The sequence below is a fragment of the Temnothorax americanus genome, unplaced genomic scaffold (assembly GCF_048541705.1).
Source record: "Temnothorax americanus isolate GAGA-0224 unplaced genomic scaffold, ASM4854170v1 Scaffold6, whole genome shotgun sequence".
Classification (NCBI taxonomy): domain Eukaryota; kingdom Metazoa; phylum Arthropoda; class Insecta; order Hymenoptera; family Formicidae; genus Temnothorax; species Temnothorax americanus.
In genome coordinates, this window is record NW_027509751.1 from 5,473,918 (window position 1) to 5,491,346 (window position 17,429).

The 17,429-nt window shown below is 43.0% G+C and overlaps 1 protein-coding gene across 1 annotated transcript in view; it reads left to right on the plus strand.

The window, feature by feature from the left end:
* Nucleotides 1–3,067: 3,067 nt before the first annotated feature.
* The window catches only part of Cycd (cyclin D), a 50,700-nt gene continuing 36,338 nt past the window's right edge, over nt 3,068–17,429 (plus strand). Inside the window, exons 1-2 of the mRNA XM_077420542.1 lie at nt 3,068–4,540; nt 11,009–11,224. Of these exons, the coding sequence (XP_077276668.1) occupies nt 4,343–4,540; nt 11,009–11,224 (414 nt within the window). The 5' untranslated portion in view covers nt 3,068–4,342. The remainder of the gene's footprint in view (nt 4,541–11,008; nt 11,225–17,429) is intronic.

The window sequence follows — 17,429 nt, forward strand, 5'->3', positions numbered from 1 at the left end:
GACACGTTTAAAGAACATACAAATATAATATTTTATTTTATTTGTACATATTCAATATCCAAGTGTGCTCTCCCCGGACCTTATCTTATCTGCTATTATATATGTATATGTATATAGATAGTCGCAGCATTCTGAATTTAGGCGTAACTTCCTGTTGTGTCAAATTTAATTTATCTCCACACTTTATATATGTCTTCCATTCTACGTTACCCTCGCGTAGTTAATGTATTACGCTAAACAAAACAAACAAATGCTGTAAACACCAAAGTTCACATGAACCTTTAGAAATTGAGAGAATTATATAAATGTCAGTTATTATCAATTAACACCTTCGTATAGCTGGAAAAATAATATATTAAAATATTAAACTGATTTAAGAACTGTAAATCATATCGAATCATTATCGCGAATTGCTCCTCTTAGAAGTTATATAGAAAATTTGCCAAGCCACACAGTAACGGAACGAAAATAAAGGAATCACTGCGCGTGCGCTTTACGTTCGACTTACTAATCTCAGGAAGGATTTCTGCACCTAGCGGCTCGCGGCGATTTACCGATGTCTCGATCACAAACCGCGATCGGGCATACGGTGCACTTGCGGAGTATCGTTCATCATCACAGGTACGGCGCCGTGGTACGACTTTATACACGCACGACACATTCGGTCGCGGGGAGTCGCAGCCGACCGTAGTCCCGTAACTACGCATCATGTCGTCGCGTACGCATTATGTAGTAAAAAACGTAGTATACGTGCGTAAACGAGGCGAAACTCCAGACCGGGAGGTTTCGTGCACCAAGGACATTCTATCTACGTGGCTCTCTACTCCCACTGACCCCCACCGCCTCCCCCTTCCGTCTCTTCTACCTTCGTTCGCTTGCTTCTCTCACAGTCGATCGCTTCAAATTGTTCGCCGGAAGCGACACTCACTTTTCCACGTACCTATGTACGCACGAAGAATCTCTAAAAAATTGGCGAATATAACGTAAAAATAGGAATTTGAGGAATCTGAATGAGATTTATGCTCGATACTCGATAGTGTGTAAAAATGACATATAAGTTTATTCTTTCAGCCAGATTCACTGAATACTTATGATTCTATCGCTTTTCGATAATAATATCAAAGTATCATATTTATAATCGATTAAAAACAAAAAACTATCTCATACTTATAATATCTTAAATATTTATTTTATTTTAGCTTCATTTCAGTTTTAATGTCTAAATTACCGAGATATTATATGTTGATGAGAACTAAATCTAGTGAAGAAAACAAAATTAGTAATTTTATTTAAAAAAAAATAAAAATAAATGAACTTCAAATTCATTAAACAAAAGTATAAATAAAAGTTATATTTTCTTAGCTTTGTTACTCTTATTCCTTTTCTCTCTTTTCCTTCGTGCTTTTCTTTTTATTTATAAAACGTGACAAGAACTAAACAAACTGCTTTGAAGCTTCTTTGCATATGTTAATGACTCGAAGAGAAAGGAATCTTGCTTATTAGGCAAATTTTTCTTTCGAAAGAAAACGAGAACCATCAAAGTATACACATTCTTTTTTTTCGATTAAGCACCTATTTAGGTACCATTATCTGTTTCTTCCAAGCATTCTTACGTTAGAAAATAATCTTTTAATGAATCATGACGTCGCGTCACCCTGATCTTGAAAATAAAGATATCGTCGTGTAAACGTCATTTCTCGATTTTGAAAAAAAAAACCATCAATTTTGGGATTTAGCTGTACAAGTTTTCTATAGGAGTCTTTGGACAGTTTTGTTCTTGTTAATTGGGTTTTCTCGCTCAAGAACGACGGTAATGAGAAGCAAGCTCGCCGAGAGCCCACGAGAGCCGAGTTCGAAGAGAGGCTCGTCGGCGAAGAGCAACGTGGAGGAGCTCCGGTGTCTCGGATGAACGAACGAAAGCGAATGGGACCGAAATCGGCCGAGCCGCTCCGTTCGTTCAGTGTTGGGCCGTGTATACAAACGGAGCCCAAGGCCGACAGAATCGAGCGAGAGTGCTCAAAAATACGATATTTAACTTTCTCACGAAAGAACGCGTAACTTTGAGAATATTTCTATACGCCGGAGCTCGATAATATTGGCGCATTTGGCGCCCGAATCGCGAGAGTTAATCAAGAACTGATTGTGAAAGCTCCGACACATTTTATAGACAACAGTTTTACAAGTTCTTAATGTAGCTACATGAACATTAAAGGCCATTGCACGTAACAAAGTTTTAGTTTTAATCGTAAGGCCGTAAGAAAATAGACCACGCACACTCGATTATTCTTCAATCAAGCGCGAGGAGAATAATCGACTGTGCGTGGTCTATTTCCTTACGGCCTTACGATTACAACTAAAACTTTGTTACGTGCAATGGCCTTGATAGTTAATACTTTTCAAGCATTCGAAATATTCTAGACGTTTCTATAACACAAAAAGAGAAACTTTTTTATCTATTTTATTTTTTGTGAGAATGTTATAGAAATATATTCGAGCTAATTAAAAGTTCCATAAAAGATATGATCGATTCGTTTTGAATTATTTGAAAGAATGATTCTAATCATTTCGAATTATTGAATACTATTGATTCGCCACCGTTAGCAACAGGTTGCCATCGCCATGGTCTAAGAACACGTGGAGCATTACGTAAACAGCTTTCTCTTTTTGTTCCTTTTCTCTTCCGAATTCAAGACCTTAATTCTCTTTTGCTTTTCGATTCGATCTTCATATATTCTCACTTTCCTCATTATATCTTTTCTCATTTTATAATCCTCCTCTCTGTGTGTTTTTATCATATTTCTTCAATACCATTTTATTTTATTCGATACAAACCAAACTTAATATAGAAAACAAATACAAAATAAACTACTATTACTATACTACCTCCAATGTATACATCAGATATTTAAAACAATATATGTAATCTTTTTAACGAGTTTACGTCTGAATAGGAAAGTGGATCACTGGCGGATCATTATTACGTATATCTGTAAGAACGCCACATAGAAACGAATACAATTTCGGCATATGTATAGCCGGAGCCCGGAGCTTTTAGGTGTCGAACGCGAGGGGCTACTTTACACGATGCAAACCCCCGTCCACCCCGCTGCGCCGCTGTTTCACGACTAAACGCCGCGGCCAACACCGGCGCCACGGCCGTACTGTACCGCGCCCGCGCACACACCGTGGTGGGGAACGGTTACGTTCCACGTGACACGCTGGCGCCGCGCTGGTGGGGGAAGCCGGTACCGGTCACGTGACCGAGTGGCGCCGCCTGAGTGGGGAGAGTACCGGCTACGGGCTACGGGGTGGCTGCGTGACCGGACTCGCCGCGCCGGCAATGCCGGCATTCTGACCTGATAAGTCACCAGTGTCGGATCGTGAGAAAGTGGAGAGGGATCCTCGCGCTCCTAGCATCTCGCAGGACATTTAAATCGTACGTAGGCAGGCGAACGGAGACCGGCGACTTGGGTTCGGCACTCCGAGAGAGGACAAACCGTTGTTCCTCACGTCGGTCTGTTAAGAGAAACGAAAAAAAAAAAAGAAAAAAAAAAGAAAATCACCGTTCTCCTGCGTCGATCGAAGTGCCTGCCCACCTATCTCTCTCTCCCTCTTTTCTCATGACTCCCTCGGGAAACGAAACGTACTAGTCGCCCCGCGGACTTGGACAAACGCGAATCGCGCGACGATTTAAGTGGCACCGGCCGGAAACGCGCACACGCGCACTACGCTTATTTATTAGGAGCCTCCGAGCGTCTCGCAAACGTATTATTTATTACGCTTTTTGTGTGCTTGGTTTCGCGGAACAACGCGTGTGGGAAGCAAGTATCGAGGAGGAAGAATACCCCGATTCTTCGTTGACCAAGAAAGAGAAAAAAAATCTTCCCACAGAAAGGAAGAAAATGTATAGGTGAGAAACTGATCGAACGGACGAACACGCCTCTTTCTCTTTCGCTCGTTCGCTCGCTCATCGTCGCAATTGCGACTTTGGCCCGTGCACACATACACACGCACGCACACGCACGCCGACACACACACACCACACACACATATATACGCGTGTACGTGCGTAGTCGTCATCGTCGTTTCGTAACTCGTCGCGAGGTGAGTGATCAGCCGGCGGCTCTGCCTCGTTCGCTGTGAAAAAGGTGTTGTGTCCCCCTCTGTCTCTCTCTCCCATTCCGGGGATCCGTCTCGAGATCCTTCGAGGGAGCACGTGGACGGGAGCACGTCCGGTATACGTGTCCTGAGGAAACCTACGGTGGGAAGAAACCGAGAAAGAGAGAGAGAGAGAGAGAGAGAGTTTCGCGCGAACCCCTCGCCATCCTCGTCCTCGGCCGTCATGGATCTTCTGTGCTGCGAGACCACGGAGACCGAGCGCCGGGCGTACGCCGATCCGGCCCTCCTAGGCGACGACCGGGTCCTGCAGAACCTCCTGCAGACCGAGGAGCGCTACGCGCCGAGCCGATCGTACTTCGAGTGCGTGCAGAGGGACATCTCGCCGCTCATGCGCAAGATCGTCGCCGAGTGGATGTTGGAGGTGAGCGAGGAAGAGTCACAGTCTCTCTCTCTTTTGTTCCCACGTGTAGTACGTCGCGCGCGCGCGCGCGCGCGCGCGATCGCGTTAACTTTTTTAACTCCGCCGACTCCGCGACCGGCCGCGGCCGTCGGATCGGACTCGGGACTGGTTTCCGCGAAGCGTGGACTTTGCCGGCCGGGGAGAGACGGTTAGCTCCGTCCCGGCGACGAGAGCCAAGCTTGCTTCGATTCTTCGTCGCGATGCGTTTAAATGCTAGACGATGGTCAGACGGATTCTCTCGCGCCTAGTAGCTCGTATTTCAAATGTCCCTTTATTCCTCGCCTCGCGAGCGTGCCTTCCCAAAAGTAGAATCGCCGGCGTGACAATTGAATCGCGATCACAGTTAATTTGAATGTTCAAAGAATTGACCCTGCGACGACACGCAACAATTACGTGTCTTGACAAATGCCGATTATACGCCGCGGGAAAAAAGTGTAGGACGGTCTAAAAATAAAGCTTACCGCTCTGACCTATCGGTCTGGCGGACCGGTCGATTATTTTAGCTCCTTTTTTGTAGTTTCGTTCAACAACAAATTGAACTGTGGGAAGAGCTGTTCCCGATTCTTATACATGTGTCTAAGTAGGGAGAAAAGTTTTTCGTTCGCTGCAGAGTTAAAGGTCTCGATCTAATTGTTGTGGCTCTCCGTCGTTCGAGAATCGTATTCTTAGACGCGACGCGACCGCGCGACAGCGATGATTTATCGTTCGGCGATTTAAAAAACGTAACGAAGGTAATGCGGGCCGATCGCCGGTTTTAAAGAACAATGTAATTGAATCGATTTCGATCCAAATATACTCTGCGGGGACAGATGAAGGTCAAGTTCGCGCGAGACGTAAATTTCGGCTCTCACGATTACGTTCTCTCGGAACGATCTTTTTTCTTTTTTTTTGCGTCGCGCAAGTTAGATGTTTTTACGTTACGTTAGAAAGTTGGTTAAATAAATAAGCTGAATTTAATAAGTTCAAGCATGCTAATCGCCGGACCGAATATGTCAGCTGGTCTCTGTGATTAAGAATCAATACGTATACACGCACGTTCTCGTGACATAAGCCTTATTAGCATTATACTCATCATATTTATATTCCTTTTGTCGACTCACGTCACACGGCGCGTCATGCGAGTTTTTTAATTATGCGCCATTAAAAGTTCATCTGATTGTGAGTTCTTTAAATATTGCGAAATAAAACGTCTCGAAATTTTTATTTTCCGAATGAATTGCGTCGGTTTTGAGACGAAAATAAACGACGACGCTCCGAAGTGGCCTGTCGTCCGACGAGTGGTAGGAAAATTAGTCGAGAGGCACACGATGCAATATCAATTCTCGCAAATGTTCCGTTCGAATGTTTGGCAGCGATTGAAAACCTGTTGCCGCGTTTCTTTTGTCGCGACGGCATTGTGCTCCCTGAGTCTATATATATACACTCGCGCAAAATTCCTTGTCGATTTGCGACGAGGCAAAATCGACATTCTTTATATTTTGTCACACAATCGCGTCTCTTATTATCGAAAACCCTATCGGATATAAGATATATTCGGCGCGTGTGGAAATTCTATACGTTTAAACGTGAGACGTGTATAAAGGCCGAGAATGTATTACCGATCAAAATTCATTCGTTTCTAAATTTAAATGTCCGGATTGCCGATGTGAAGGATGAGGAATTCACTCGTGGATTTTTTTGGACGTTGGGAATTTTACACAGAATTATATAAAATCAAGATTTTTCGAGAGTTATATTCCATCATTTATCTAATCGAAGAACGATGATATAAAAATCGTTTCAAGATATCGATATAAAGATTTTCTCCTCCGATCTTTTCAGTACGCATAAAATATAAAATTTGTGTATAATTTTAAACCTATAACGAACCTTGTGCACTGTCGATACATAATTATTTTTTTTTTATTGCAAATTCTACATTTTCCGTAAATACTTCAGTTTAAAAAAATTGATTTTTTTTTTCTATGATATTGCGTTTATTGGTGGTTGTAGCGTAGCGATGTACCATTTTTGACATTTTGCTGTCATTGAATAGGAAATTCGGACCCTCGCCGATAAGTTCCCCCCCTTGACTTACGTCACCGTGCGTTTCCAAAGCTGCCGATAAGGGAATTGTATTGCGATTCACATTATCCACATTACGTTCTCACCGATTAAAGAGCCAGAATCGGCAGCCGATCGATCGAGTATCTATGTGTTATCGCGCGGTTATCAATTTTTGATTTTTGATTTGAAGACAGATTCGAAGAAAATTTCCGATGTGTCCACATATCGAACGCTCAGGAAGCTCAAGACCAAGTTATAGTTTCTTCTTCGCGTTTCTCTCTCTCTCTCTCTCTCTTTCTCTCTCTCTTTCACGATAAGGATACTGCAAATATCACGGTTTGTGTTATCGCGGGTCACATTTGTATCTAGCTTAATTAGGCTCGCTTTGAATTAAGTATATTAGAAAGTTGAGATTTTAGACAGTACCGTGATAAAACGATTTTGCGACTCGTCTTGAGCGAATGGAACAGAACAGATTAGTGATCGGGGCTTCGGTATACGATATATTCAAAACAATAGTGTTACATACGCGGCATCGGTGTTCTCACCGAAAATAGAAATGAGAAACAAAGAAATTCCGTCGACGGTCGTTTCGCCGGACGGATCGTCGAAAGACGCCGCGAGAGAGACGAGCTGTCGAATTAATTTTCGCCTTCATTGCCTGCCCGTCTCTCTTCATTGATATAGTTGAGTGCGCTCCTCCGCTTCCGAACCGGGCTAGATCGGATTCCGTTCCTTGTGATTGTGTTCCTTCGGCGTCGCTTTACATTTCTTGCGCCACTCTCATTTAAATCAGAGCCGAAACGATATGATGAGTATATCGCATTGGAGCTCACGCTCCGATAGCGTGCACCGCTCGATATTATGCGTCCTGGCTTTCTTTCCCGGCAGTCCCGGCAGTCCCGGCACGAAGGCCCAAATTGTGTTTTCTTTTCCCGTCGACAAAACGCATCTTTCGCGACGACCGACCGTTCGATAAGCCAGCTTCTCACGTTCTGCCGAACGCGTTCCTATTCACTTTGCGGTTTTGAGTTTATCTGTCGCATTAACGACTATAGTTGCAACGCGTTATCTGCGTATAATCAGAAAGTTTTGCCGATGTCTGCCTCTTAGGGATTCAATCAACGGTATAACAATAATGAAAGACTGTTAACCAACGTCAAAATAATATTGATTCTTTTAATGTATGTGCTGCAAGAAACTCATTGATTTTTCTCATTCGTTTAATATCATTTCATGAAATAGTGATAATACAATGCATCATAATTTATATAACATGTAAATACAATATTCTTTGATCAAACAGTTGATTTATTCGTAATGAAACAAATTCTGCCATATTTAAAATGTATCGATATACGATAGACTTCGAGCGAACTTTCGGTGTAATTTTTTCGCGTCACTTATTCGATACCTAGTTCTTCGCGGTTTTGTTACATCGATATCGTTCTTTTCTCCGAGCATTTAATTGCTCCTGCGCCCCAGACATTTAATCGCAATAACCGAATTCACGCGATGACCTCGACGGTGTTGTTTCACGACGAAAGCGAGTCGTTTGGGCCGCGTGTATGTATGTGTGTGTACGCGTGCGTGTCGCTGGCGCGCATGCCGAGTCCGCATCGTTGAATTCTTCGACATTGCGCTCGTCGATCCAGCCGACGCGAATGACAGGTCGTGTGCGCCGATGGAATGTATCCGACCTCTTTAAAAATGATTGCAGCTATAGCGTTAATCGTAATTCTATAGGGTGTCCTAAGCTTACATTTTTTTCTCAGCGATCTTCCGAAATTGAATTCGAAATGATCGTTGCAGGTGCGTTTTGTAGCTCTCAAAGGTTAGACATATTGACAATTAAGAGCTAGGGCAGTCATTATAGTTTTTCGACGATCGTTTTAGCTTCGTGAATTATTAAAAATATTACACATAATCAGCTTTTATGTCAAACGAGCTTCTAAAGACACAGGATGTGATGCTTCCCTTACTCGCATCTCCGATTAATTTTTCGCACGTCACTCTGTATATGAACTCGCGCAAATGCTGCTGATAGCGAAAGTGTCGAATTACCGAATCGCGAAACCACGTCGTGGGCAGTTGGACATAGAATTTTTATTGGTTTATCTTCTTCGTTAAATTTTGGATTCCTTATGTTTCTCTTAAGAACGCTCGGACGGACCTTGCCCGATTATAGTCGATGCACATACGAGACATAACACCGGTCCCGGTCGCGGTCGGCTTTATCGGCGGCAATTCTGCTTAATTGGCGCCGAACTTATAAGAGAGATCGGCGAGCTCGATAGAGTCACGCAGATAAAAGATAACAAAGTTCTAACATGACTCATCTTTAAAAGAAAGTATACCCCGAAAAACATTTATTATGGATTACCGATTAAAGGCGTATCGCAAGTATAAATGTAAAGCCACATCGCCGAAAGAACTTTGGTAAATTGCTTCACTCGGTCAGCACATATTTTTAAAGATATTTGTACATTAATATGATATGCTTAAGATCCGCCGATCGTACATTCAGCAGTGTGATGTGATTTATAATAAAAAATAAAAATATGTTTATTATTTAATCAAGATGTAATATTACAAAAATATCATGTTACATAATTGTGTTATTAAAAAATTGTATTATTTCGTATTATTGTTTCGTACACTAACACATTATGAAAATGATATATTATATATATAGTTTATTGACTTTAGCATAACAGCCAGAAAGTGGATGAAAATGATATATTAAAATAATGTAAAAATAGTATCTATATTACATAACAGCGAAGAATTAGAGGAATGTCTTTTCTCGATGGCTTGCGGCCTCGTTCCGCCGCTTGTGCACTTTGTGGATTCTCCTTTGCTCGAGCCTTTGCTTCTAACTTGAGCTCGCTCGCGGCTTTTGTCGATGTTTGAACAGATGCAAGATAATCTCTCGAACCGATTTCGTTGAAGAATGCCGTTGAGAAGAGTGTGTACTCACTCCCTCGGGATAATTAATATTGACCAATTGCAGGGAGAACGTGGAAAAATTTCGGCGTTGTTTTTTAGCAGCGACAAACTTCGCCGCAACTTTTCCACGTCCGGTATCATTTTTTTCCTACTTCTCTCCGGGCGGAACCAATCTCACGTACGATTTTCGTCGATTTGGTGTAGCGCCATTATTTCGTTAAGCCCATGTTACTAATTGGTGGCGGCGGCGGCGAAGTAATTACAAGAGTGTGCGTGCGTGCGAACGTGCGTGCGGCAGCGAGGACTGGCTATATAGCTGGCTGGCGATCGTTGGTCACGCTCAATAAGTTCCTCTCACGCGGCTCGACAACGCGCGATCAACTCGGCTCTCCGGCACCCCGGGCGCCCGGGCGAAGTTAATTCGCGATCCTACCGCAAATTCAGCGGTCCCCGAAACTTCAAAGGCGCTACGTGGTCCGACGTTGCGCCGCGATTTATGTAAACATGCGCTAATAATAAACATACGGCAATAAACGCGATAACAAAAGAAAAACGCGACTCATTCCGTTGGCGTTGCCGCGATTGCTCGTTGATGCACGCGATAAATCATCGATAAGATACCGGGAATTCCTTTGTTTTTAATTAACCCGTACGACCCGACGGGCAGAGGAGGGCCTGCGAAAATCCCGGATTTTGTATAGACGTCGAAACTCGGTTGTAGTGAAATGCTGCAATTAGCTATCTTTACGACAGGTAGTTAATCCACTTTCCACGATAAGATACGCTTCGTTTCACTAGTTCCTTTCAAACAGATGGTTGAATTTCACGGCGAAATTTACCCGACAAAGAGAATCCCAAAGTCGAATAGTTCCCCGACCCGCGGCCAAAGTCGATCGACCCGCAGTCGTAGCACTCGGAGCGACAATGTCGCGATACCGCGCTTGTTAAAATACGATTGAAGGAAATCCGGTGCGATATTCGTGCGTGCCTACGCCTATAGGTTTACGGACGATTGTCGTGCGAAAATATTTCTTCCCTCTCAACGTGGATCTTTCGAGCACTAAAAAAAATAGTGAAAGAAAAGACACATCTCAGAAGTCTCTCGAAAAATAAAACGCTAGAATTTCAATCGTGAATCCCGTCCGCCGAGTCACGAAGCTGCGAGGGAGAGATTTCGATTGTTATCAATCGATCAACTTCTGATGATCTACTATTACGTTCGATACCTACCCGACGCGTTACGTTCAACGAAGCTCTGGCGAGCTAAATTTGCATCGCGAGCTATAGCGTAGCCGGACGTTATCGCGCGGTAACTCTCCCTCTGATCGTCCGACCTTGAAACGATCTCTCGTCATCGCGTTATCAACGCGACGTTGCGCGTGTTACGTTGGTATGTACAACGTCGTAATGCACCGTCTCCCGTGCCTGTTGCAGGTATGCGAGGAACAGAAGTGCCAGGACGAGGTCTTTCCCCTGTCGATGAACTACGTCGACAGGTTCCTCTCGATCTGCCCGATCAGGAAGTCGCAGCTACAGCTGCTCGGCACCGCCTGTTTGCTGCTGGCGTCGAAGCTGCGCGAGACGTCGCCGCTCACGGCCGAAGTCCTGGTCTTCTATACCGATAACTCTATCACCCTCGACGACCTATGGGTAAGTGCGCACGAGAGAGGAAGCGATAACCGGTGAGAAAGATCCACCGTTTATTTACCGTTCCGAACGCGTCTCTGCCTTCGATCGATACTTCGTATCACATACGACGTGACAGCTATTATGCGTATTAACTTTTTGACTCATATATTTTGACGCAAATCGCGACTTCATCTTATCGCAAAACTGTTAAAAGGTCTCTGCAACGGGCCAATTATCTGTAAGTGGGGGACAATCGTGCAACAATAAGTTGACAATTTTCACATATTAATCGGCCGGCTAACATCAGCGCAGAAAGTTGTCCTATATCCGCGAGCGTTATAATTATAGACGCCTGAAAATGAATAGTTTCTCGTATATCTTGTTAATGACCAAACTTTTAAGAGTATAAGGTTCTTATTTGCGTCGATTTCGAGCACCATAGTTTTGCGTCTTACTTAACAACGCTAACCACGTTGTACGGACAAAATCGGGACGGTCTCCGTGGCACGTGCGAACGAACAAGGCACACGCACGGTACCGCTAGTCGCGCGTACTCGTTGCCAGCTTTGTTGCATAATTCTCGAAACGGGCGGCGAGAGAAGCGGCGATTTTTCCGCGATACGGGACACCGTTGATGCGATCTCCATCGGGAACGATCGATATCGAATACCCGCGATTTTATTGCCCCGTACTTTACGTGCGGAATGTGGAGTAACGACCGGGGCGAATCAAGAGACACGGTAGTGTCTCGCGCCAAGTACACGCGGAGCGAGACCGACCGTGACTCTTTTACGCGACGCGACGGGTTGCGAGTACCCGAGATGTTGAGATCTCGATAACGAGTGAACGGATCAAGTTCTAAGTAGGCTTGATCGATAGCTTGGGGTCCAATTAGGGGGGGGTTTCTCTCATAATATTCCGCTACGTGCCCTACGAGCGGAGATATTGCGACGCAAAGTCCAAATGTGAAAATTTATTTTTAAGATACTTCTTCTTCTACTAACGCCGACGTCTGATATGATGACGTCATAATCAGAAACGTTACTTTCACTTTTTCGACGCTGGCGGCGCAGGTATCGCTAGTTTCGATATCGCGCGCGTATTTCGAAATTAGGTCGATAGACTTATCGGTCAGAAGGAAGATTTCTATTTAGGTAAATTAGGTATATATATAAATAATATATATTGAGTTAACGGAAAAGAAGATTCTCTACGCTTGGCAGAAAATGCCGCTAGGGAATTTTTAAGTCGATTCTTATGAATTAAGCTTGAATGCGATGTCTAGGTATCCCAGGTTGCCGATGACGAGGTCCAGATAGTGCGCTTCATAGTTTTTGGTGTCCAGGTGTAATCGTACGTTGAATTCGATGTCTAGGTGTCCCAGGTTGCCAATGACGAGGTCCACATAGTGCGCTTCGTAGTTTTTGGTGTCCAGGTGTAATAATACGTTGAATGCGATGTCTAGGTGTTCCAGGTTGCCGATGATGATGTCTAGATAGTGAGTTCCGTAGTTTTCGGTGTCTACGTGTATTTATACCTTGAATTCGATGTTTAGGTGTCCCAGGTTGCTGATGACGAGTTCCAGATATCGCGCTCCGTAGTTTTCGGTGTCTAGGTGTAATAATACTTCGAATTCGATGTTCACGTGTCCCAGGTTGCCGATGACGAGATCCAGATAGTGCGCTTCATAGTTTTTGGTGTCCAGGTGTAATCGTACGTTGAATTCGATGTCTAGGTGTCCCAGGTTGCCGATGACAAGGTCTACATAGTGCGCTTCGTAGTTTTCGGTGTCCAGGTGTAATAATACGTTGAATGCGATGTCTAGGTGTTCCAGGTTGCCGATGATGAAATTTAGATAGTGAGTTCCGTAGTTTTAGGTGTCTACGTGTATTTATACCTTGAATTCTATGTTTAGGTGTCCCAGGTTGCTGATGACGAGGTCCAGATATCGCGCTCCGTAGTTTTCGGTGTCTAGGTGTAATAATACTTCGAATTCGATGTTTACGTGTCCCAGGTTGCCGATGACGAGATCCAGATAGTGCGCTTCATAGTTTTCGGGGTCCAGGTGTAATCGTACGTTGAATTCGATGTATAGGTGTCCCAGGTTGCCGATGACAAGGTCTACATAGTGCGCTTCGTAGTTTTCGGTGTCCAGGTGTAATAATACGTTGAATGCGATGTCTAGGTGTTCCAGGTTGCCGATGATGAAATTTAGATAGTGAGTTCCGTAGTTTTAGGTGTCTACGTGTATTTATACCTTGAATTCTATGTTTAGGTGTCCCAGGTTGCTGATGACGAGGTCCAGATATCGCGCTCCGTAGTTTTCGGTGTCTAGGTGTAATAATACTTCGAATTCGATGTTTACGTGTCCCAGGTTGCCGATGACGAGATCCAGATAGTGCGCTTCATAGTTTTCGGGGTCCAGGTGTAATCGTACGTTGAATTCGATGTCTAGGTGTCCCAGGTTGCCGATGACAAGGTCTACATAGTGCGCTTCGTAGTTTTCGGTGTCCAGGTGTAATAATACGTTGAATGCGATGTCCACGTGTCCCAGGTTGCCGATGACGAGGTCCACACAGTGCGCTTCGTAGTTTTCGGTGTCCAGGTGTAATAATACGTTGAATGCGATGTCTACGTGTCCCAGGTTGCCGATGACGAGGTCCACACAGTGCGCTCCGTAGTTTTTGGTGTCTACGTGTATTAATATCTTGAATTCGATGTCCACGTGTCCCAGGTTGCCGATGACGAGGTCCACACAGTGCGCTTCGTAGTTTTCGGTGTCCAGGTGTAATAGTACGTTGAATTCGATGTCTAGGTGTCCCAGGTTGCCGATGACGAGGTCCACATAGTGCGCTCCGTAGTTTTCGGTGTCTACGTGTATTAATACCTTGAATTCGATGTCCACGTGTCCCAGGTTGCCGATGACGAGGTCCACACAGTGCGCTTCATAGTTTTCGGTGTCCAGGTGTAATAAGTACGTTGAATTCGATGTCTACGGTGTCCCAGGTTGCCGATGACGAGGTCCACCTAGTGCGCTCCGTAGTTTTCGGTGTCTACGTGTATTAATATCTTGAATTCGATGTCCACGTGTCCCAGGTTGCCGATGACGAGGTCCACACAGTGCGCTTCATAGTTTTCGGTGTCCAGGTGTAATAATACGTTGAATTCGATGTCCACGTGTCCCAGGTTGCCGATGACGAGGTCCACACAGTGCGCTTCGTAGTTTTCGGTGTCCAGGTGTAATAATATGTTGAATGCGATGTCTACGTGTCCCAGGTTGCCGATGACGAGGTCCACATAGTGCGCTCCGTAGTTTTCGGTGTCTACGTGTATTAATACCTTGAATTCGATGTCCACGTGTCCCAGGTTGCCGATGACGAGGTCCACACAGTGCGCTTCGTAGTTTTCGGTGTCCAGGTGTAATAATACGTTGAATGCGATGTCTACGTGTCCCAGGTTGCCGATGACGAGGTCCACACAGTGCGCTCCATAGTTTTTGGTGTCTACGTGTATTAATATCTTGAATTCGATGTCCACGTGTCTCAGGTTGCCGATGACGGGATCCAGATAATGCGCTTCATAGATTTCGGTGTCCAGGTGTAATAATACGTTGAATTCGATGTCTACGTGTCCCAGGTTGCCGATGACGAGGTCCACATAGTGCGCTCCGTAGTTTTTGGTGTCTACGTGTATTAATATCTTGAATTCGATGTCCACGAGTCCCAGGTTGCCGATGACGGGATCCAGATAATGCGCTTCATAGTTTTCGGTGTCCAGGTGTAATCGTACGTTGAATTCGATGTCTAGGTATCCCAGGTTGCCGATGACAAGGTCCACATAGTGCGCTCCGTAGTTTTCGGTGTCCACGTGTCCCAGGTTGCCGATGACGAGGTCCAGATATCGCGCTCCGTATTTTTCGGTGTCTAGGTGTAATAATACCTCGAATTTGATGTTCACGTGTCCCAGGTTGCCGATGACGAGATCCAGATAGTGCGCTTCATAGTTTTTGGTGTCCAGGTGTAATTGTACGTTGAATTCGATGTCTAGGTGTCCCAGGTTGCCGATGACGAGGTCCACATAGTGCGCTCCGTAGTTTTTGGTGTCTACGTGTATTAATACCTTGAAATTGATGTCTAGGTGTCCCAGGTTGCTGATGACGAGGTCCACATAATGCGCTTCATAGTTTTTGGTGTCTAGGTGTATTAATAACTTTAAATCTGAATGGGTGCGTTCAGCCGATACTCCGCTAGCCTAGCAATCGTGAGCAGTTGCTCGTTTGTGCTCGTTTCTTCTCTTTTTAATCCAGTAAGTCAAAAAAGAGGAAACGAGCGAAAACGAGCGACTGCTCACGATTGCTAGGCTAGCAAAGTATCGGCTGAACGCACCCAATGTAGGACACGTAGATATCGAATTCGAGGTATTAATACATGTAGACACCGAAAACTACGAAGCGCACTATGTGGACCTCGTCATCGGCAACTTGGAACACGTGGCCATCAAATTCAAGGTATTAATACACCTGGACACCGAAAACTATAGAGCGCGCTATGTGGACCTCGTCATCGGCAACCTGGGACACCTAAACATTGAATTCAAGCTTGATTCATAAAAATCGACTTAAAATTTCCTTAGCGGCAGAATTAAAATTATGTCATGACATAATAAAAATCGCTGAATTAAAATTATGTCTAGACATAATAAAAATTGGACAAAAATTATGTTTAGACATAATAAAAATTGGATGAATTAAAATTATGTCTGACGTAAAAATAATTTTTGGAAAAAGTTGGTAAGAAATAATTTATACAAGCAACGTAATATACATGCATATTATACATAAAAGCAATGTCCGGCAATGTGTATATATATATATTTACAACTTCAGACACATTTCTTTATAAGGTGTAATTTTTTTTGTTAAGATTAAGATGCGTAACACTACAAAAAGGCGTGATATCCGTACAAAATTACCTTTTTCAAAAAAAAGGTAAAAAAATGCGCCAAGTACACGCATAGTAGTACATATATGTATTATGTTGTTACCTCGAAAAAAACAAAGTGGTAGTATTATACCTCGAAATAACACCTTGTACATACTGTTTATACAATGCGTAATACTACAAAAAGGCGTGATATCTGTACAAAATTACCTTTTTTAAAAAAAAGGTAAAGAAAGGCGCCAAGTACACGCATAGTAGTGTATATGTTGTTACCTCGAAAAAAAAAACAGTGGTAGTATTATACCTTAAAAAAATCTAAGTAACAAGTGGTAGACGAAATCTTTGTATCTTGAAAAATCTCGAAAAAACCTAAACAGTGGTATCTTCACCTAAAAAAAAAACAAAGTAGTAGTATTATACCTCGAAAAAACCTAAGTAACAAGTGGTGGACGTAAGCTTTGTATCTCCAAAAATCTCATCACAAAATTACGTTACCTTATCAAAAAATGAGTCGCGCTTCAAGTGATCTATTATTACAATTACAAAAAAGAAATGATATCTCTTTTTAAATTACAGCGCCAATTACAGAGAACATACACTGAGAAAAAAAATTTGTCAATCCCAAGAAATATTTAGTCCGATACGTTCAACTAAACATTTTAGTTAGTTAACTAAACATTAGTTGAATTAATTAATTCTTGATTAAAGAAACGAAATAAATTGTTGAAACAACTAATATTTAGTTAACTAACTAAAATGTTTAGTTGAACGTATCAAACTAAATATTTCTTGGGATTAACAATTTTTTTTCTCAGTATATTTTTCGAGATACAAAGATTACGTCTGCCACTTGTTACTTAGGTTTTTTCGAGGTATAATATTACTACTGCTTTTCTTCGATTAGAATAAAAAATTGAATCATGAAGAATTACACAGAGGTAACAGTACAAAATACAAATATTTTATTAAAATATTTAAACCCAACAAGGGAATACAAGGTATTTAAATACAAAGTTTATATATGTATTTTAAAAGATTTAATCGCATCGCAAAGAATTACAGAGGTAACAGTACAAAAAATAAAAATATTTTATTAAAATACATAAATTTTTCTTGTCAAAAAACTTGGCGCTGCTAGAGAGAGAGAGAGAGAGAGAGAGAGAGAGAGAGAGAGAGAGAGAGAGAGAGAGAGAGAGAGAGAGAGAGAGAGAGAGAGACCTTTTACAAATGTAAATATTACTTATTCTATACTTATTCTATACTTTTAATTCTAATCGCTTTAAAAA